Genomic DNA, 4975 nt, shown 5'->3' with positions numbered 1-4975 from the left:
GAAACAGTTATGCTTCTAGCAACAGAGATAAGGTGCCAATCAGGAAGTGAGAAATCAGGCTATTCCTTATGCGAGAAGTTAAACTTGAGAATTCTAGAATTCAGCATATGGAAATTAGTTATTTGTACATAAATGTAAGAGTACTGCACACCTTGGCAGGGGTCCAGGCTGCATTCAATGCTTGTGAGTTATGTGTTTGTCTTGTATGTTAATAAACTTTTGATTATTTTTGATTATTATTAATTACAGCATCTAGTGTTTTGACTTGGGCAAGGAATGAATCATAGGGAAGTAATTCATCCAACATGGGAAAATAGGAAGCAGGAATATAAGGTATGTTTTCTGCCTTGAATTATATACATAAAAAGGTGGGATAAAAATGTAACACATCGTCACTGGGGCTTCTTGGTCCAGGAAATATGCAAATTTGCAAAAAGATGTTATATTTAACTACATGCCACATAGTTGAATCAACTTCTGTTCACTTTGGGAACATTCAATTTAACCAGAGGTTTCATAAACTTTTACATATTACTAAAATATACGCAGAATTATTCAACTATTATCCTTTAAATATTTTATATTCCCAGTTCTGCGCTTATTATTTCCATATAAACTGCAGTAAGGGTACTAAGACTCTTCTAAATAAATGAATGTAAGCCGAGCTAAGGCAAGAAATGCAACCCCCTGCGAAGAAAAGGCCTTAAACGGCGCTGATTTCAGGTGGCAGAAGATGCTCCCCGCCGCCGCCGCCGCCAATCCTGACTCGAGCACAGCAGGACCGAGATGAGCTCCTCGCGGTAATCAAACCCCGAGGAACCAAAGGCAAAGAGGACCAGGTCCAAAGCCAACTTTTTAGAGTCTGTGGCCGCAGAGCCAAAAGGTCGATGATGATGATTGATGGATGATGATGATGATTAGAATACTGGCGCCTCGCGAGGAGGCGGTTGGCTGTTTCTTCGCCAACAAACATTCGGGCCGTCACTTGGCCGAGTTGCCCCGTCCGGCTCCCTCTTGAAGACGGCTCTAAGCGCTCGCGGGGACGGCCGGCGCTGTTCTTGCTCCCGGGGTGAGAGCGCACAGAGCTGGTAAGCGGGTCTCGCTAAGACCCGGACGGGGAGCGGGGAGGAGGAAGGGGCCATCGGCCAACGAAAGAGTCGAACGCGACGGCCCAAGCCGCGAGAGAAGCACCCAGGGCGCTCCAGAAAGGGGAGCACGCATGCGCGTGAGCGGGCGTTTTGTGCGTGGGCCTGGAGGTGCTCGCGGCCGTTTCAGAGCTGCCCTCCATGGGGGTGGAAAAATACTTTCTCTGCTTAGTGATTATAAAGCCTGGCGCTTTGCTCGGGAGGCCGTCTTTCCGTACGAACTTCGTAGCGCTCTTTTATGAAACCCCTCAGAGCCTTCGCGGTTTCTCACCATTCCCCGAGAGCTCGCTTTCTCTCTTTTTTTAACACCTACCAAACTCAGTGGGAACTTCAGTTAGAGTGGCGGCTCCTTGAGGAGTTTCACAGACGCCTAGGCCCAGTTCTCATCGCCTTGAGAATGGGAGAGGGTTTAGGACTGGCACGTAAAGTCCGGGTGAGTGGCCATGGAGTTGGGAAGTCCTGAATTAGTACACTTTGAGCAACCGCCCGGTTTCCATCTGTGTATTTGGGGGCTGTTTACTTTTACAGCATGGCATCTCCAAGTGTTTTAACAGATGGAAACTAAAAGATTGATTGGTAAAACCCTCCAGCCAGCAAGACCTGTGCGCCACCTCTCTTCTCATGGTAAGTGCCTTGATCACCTCGAGGCATTTTGTGTAGAAAACATTACACTAACACAGAGTTTTAGAAGTACAATCAGCATATTAATGAAGAACTAAGCCTATTACCTTTTTTTTTACAGCATCCTTTTCCACAGTATCAACAGGCCCTGTTAACTTTCAGTTTCCATGTAGTGCTCCTGTCTTTTTACATAATGAAATTAGTTCAGTAAGTATTATTTCAAGAAAACAACAACAAAACATCTTTTACTTGAATCATTACAAAACCTGACACTATAGATAAGCTAGATGTTGTGATTTTTAACAAAGTCTGGCTAGTTTAACAAGCCAGCTTCATATCCCATTACTTGAACTTGTTTTGAAATAACAGCCTGCAAAATGATAATTGTGGTTATTGTGTATTTTAAACTACTGCCTAGGATGATGGCTTTGATTTACTGTACCTACCAAAAATCAGAAGCCTGGTATAACTTTCTTCCAACTAAAAAGTTTTATTAAAAGGCATAAGCTTTTGTGAGCTACAGCTCACTTCATCAGATGCATATAGTGCTAAACTGATGTAGAGTTTAAATTGGGATGAGACAGGGAAAAGGGAAAGGAGGGGAAGACAGGTTACATATTGGACAGATTACGAGTACCTTACCAATTGACAATTGTAATGTGTTAAAAACATTTAAAACGTTGTGTTTGTTGAGACATTTTGAGATAGCCAGATAGTACTTTAGAGGACTTCTAATGTGATATTTGCCATTATTTGCCAGCAGTGTCCCTCTAGTAGGACAGACTTTGCACAAAATAATGAATGGACACAAATTTGATATCAGGACTCAAAACAAGGACTAAGTAATATCACAGAGCATTTCAACCTCCAAGGCACTCTATTGCAGGTCTCAAAGTGACCATTTTGGAAAAATGGGACTTTAGCAGCATGAATGAATGAGAAATTGATGAATTAACATACATCAAAAAGTTTCAGGCTACCTCAGAAGGTCTCAACAAAAGTAATGTGTTTCAACACATTACAAGTGTTATCTGATAAGGTACTTGCAATCTGTCTCACTTTTAACCTGCATAACAAACCTGTCTCTTCTCTTCAACCCCCTCATCCCAATTTAAATCCTATATCAGACTGCTGATTTTTGTCTACCATAGACTAAAATGGCTGTCTTCCTATAATATGTATACCAAATTAGTGCATAATGCTGTAAAAAAGTGTCCCTCTTTTGGGGAGATGGGCGGTAATTAAATTTGAATAATAAATAAAAATAATAAATAAATATCTACACAGTCAAATGGAACTCTGCGCTATTCCTTAAATCAAGTTTGTAGTAAGTAGACTGTATCTTGTTCTTTCAAAATGTAAATGGTGCATAAAAAACAACATAGAAGAATCTATATAGGGTTCTTTTCTTGCCTCTTGGTGGCATTTTTGGGCTGTAGGGCTAAGCCAGGGGGGGTAAGGCCAGTTACAGTTCAGGAGCTGCTAGTTGGTTGCCATTTTGGCTCCTCTCCTTTAGAATCAATACATTGACAATTTTGTGGTGGCTAATCTGACAGTCTTAATAGCATTTTCTCATGTATGCCTGTGAAAATATTCTGATAGGATTTGAATAAATTTTGTTTTTTCTTCCATACTGTATGTAGTGACTACATAACTACCCACTTCATGGATTTGTAATTATGATGGAGCTCGGAGAGGGGGGAGAGGAGAGTGCATTCCAGACTGATAAAAGAAGTCACAGCCTGCTTAGCGTGGAGAGTGCGGGGGGGCCGAGGAAGAAAGGCAGGCTGGCACCGCCTTAGATTCCCAGGGGTATTTTTTCCTGTGGTTCAGAAAAGGAACCTTTAATCTGGCAAGATTCTGTGTATGGTAGAAACAATAAAGAACTAGAGTTAGAACTTTGACTCAGTGTTGTTTCTTCACCGACTGCCCTGACAGTAATACAGTTAATGTTTGGGTGCTGTGGTGAAACAAGCTTGAACTGTTTGAACGTTTCTACGGTTGGGGTGTTTTGGTAGTGCTCTTCACTACTAAGACTACATGTGGTATCTTTTTAATAAAAAAAAAACTCTGTTAACTGAATTATATTCTTAAATAAAATGTGTGCTCTTGCATGAATTACCAAAAGTTTCTAAAATCATGTAAATCAATATACAAAATATGTATATTATACATATATGTATATTATAATATAATATGTATGTACACTTAATTTTAGATGTGTAAATCTAATGGAATGCTGGTCTTAAATGAAAATGTGATTCCTAGTCTGTCAGAGCAGCATAAACATGAAGTCACAAAAGGTAAACATTACAGATTCTAAAAATACCATGAAGAATTACACAAAATATATTTCAGGTTATAGGCTTAGACTTTTCTAGCATTTTTCAATTTAATACATATTTGGAATTTATCTGAGAGGTTAAAATTAATTTGTATTCAAGAGCTTATTTAGCATACCATGCTTACTGCAAGAGTGGTATTTACACTTCAGAAGCTCATGGGATAAGCTGTATATTGGCTGCATGTCATTTCCAATCTCTTCACAACACTAGACGTTGAACTTCAGAACTGTCTAAATTACTACACCATTGAGTATAGAATGCATAATCATAATTCAAATGATAGCTATATAAATATTCAGAACCATAATTTGTTGCTTTTAGTAATAAGGATACAGGTTTGCTAACTAAAACACTTTTGTAAAACTGTTTGCAGAAAAATCTAACTGATTTTCATAGGAAGGTTTGAATATCAATGTTGCTCTCACTTTTCAGTAATCAAATTTTGTGTTAACAGAAAGAATAACATATAGCAGAGATTTCCTTCTGAAACTTTCAGGGGTTTCACTTGCTCAAAAGAAGCCAGAATTTCTTCCTGATCACCCTGTGGTACTAGAAAAACCAGTAAGTATTTGAATTTAAAACTGAGTTTGTGGAAAGAATTTAACTGACATTTAAATTAATAGTACAGATTTACTATATAGTGAAGCCTTCAGCATAGGTGTCCATTCTTAATCATGATGATGGCAAAATGATGGTGTCATGATGCATGCTCCAACCTTTTGTAATTGTATTGTGATGTTGCACACAAGTATAAGCTATAGACAGGAGGACCTTCCAACCTCCTTCCCACCAAAATATTGGGGGATTAAAATGAAAATAGAGCTATATGTAGTGGCTGTGTATGCATATGAGTGAGGAGACAGC

The 4975-nt window shown here is 39.5% G+C and overlaps 1 protein-coding gene across 1 annotated transcript; it reads left to right on the top strand.

Annotated features, from left to right (window-relative positions):
* The first annotated feature begins 1578 nt into the window (after positions 1 to 1578).
* C3H8orf88 (chromosome 3 C8orf88 homolog) lies at positions 1579 to 4684 on the top strand. Its single transcript, XM_063299975.1, has 4 exons — positions 1579 to 1769; positions 1888 to 1973; positions 3985 to 4069; positions 4566 to 4684. The coding sequence occupies exons 1-4, from the start codon at positions 1700 to 1702 to the stop codon at positions 4682 to 4684; spliced, it is 360 nt and encodes a 119-aa protein (XP_063156045.1). The 5' UTR covers positions 1579 to 1699.
* The last annotated feature ends 291 nt before the right edge of the window (positions 4685 to 4975 follow it).

The sequence above is a fragment of the Candoia aspera genome, chromosome 3 (assembly GCF_035149785.1).
Source record: "Candoia aspera isolate rCanAsp1 chromosome 3, rCanAsp1.hap2, whole genome shotgun sequence".
NCBI lineage: Eukaryota > Metazoa > Chordata > Lepidosauria > Squamata > Boidae > Candoia > Candoia aspera.
This window is presented reverse-complemented; position numbering and strand designations above follow the sequence as displayed.

What these genes read in the sequence shown, in the direction of transcription:
- C3H8orf88 (XM_063299975.1), top strand. Translation starts at nt 1,700, where the DNA reads ATGGAAACTAAAAGATTGATTGGTAAAACCCTCCAGCCAGCAAGACCT. An exon ending in GCGCCACCTCTCTTCTCATG is followed by an intron (nt 1,770 to 1,887) that starts GTAAGTGCCTTG and finishes TTTTTTTTACAG; the next exon opens with CATCCTTTTCCACAGTATCA. An exon ending in TACATAATGAAATTAGTTCA is followed by an intron (nt 1,974 to 3,984) that starts GTAAGTATTATT and finishes ACTTAATTTTAG; the next exon opens with ATGTGTAAATCTAATGGAAT.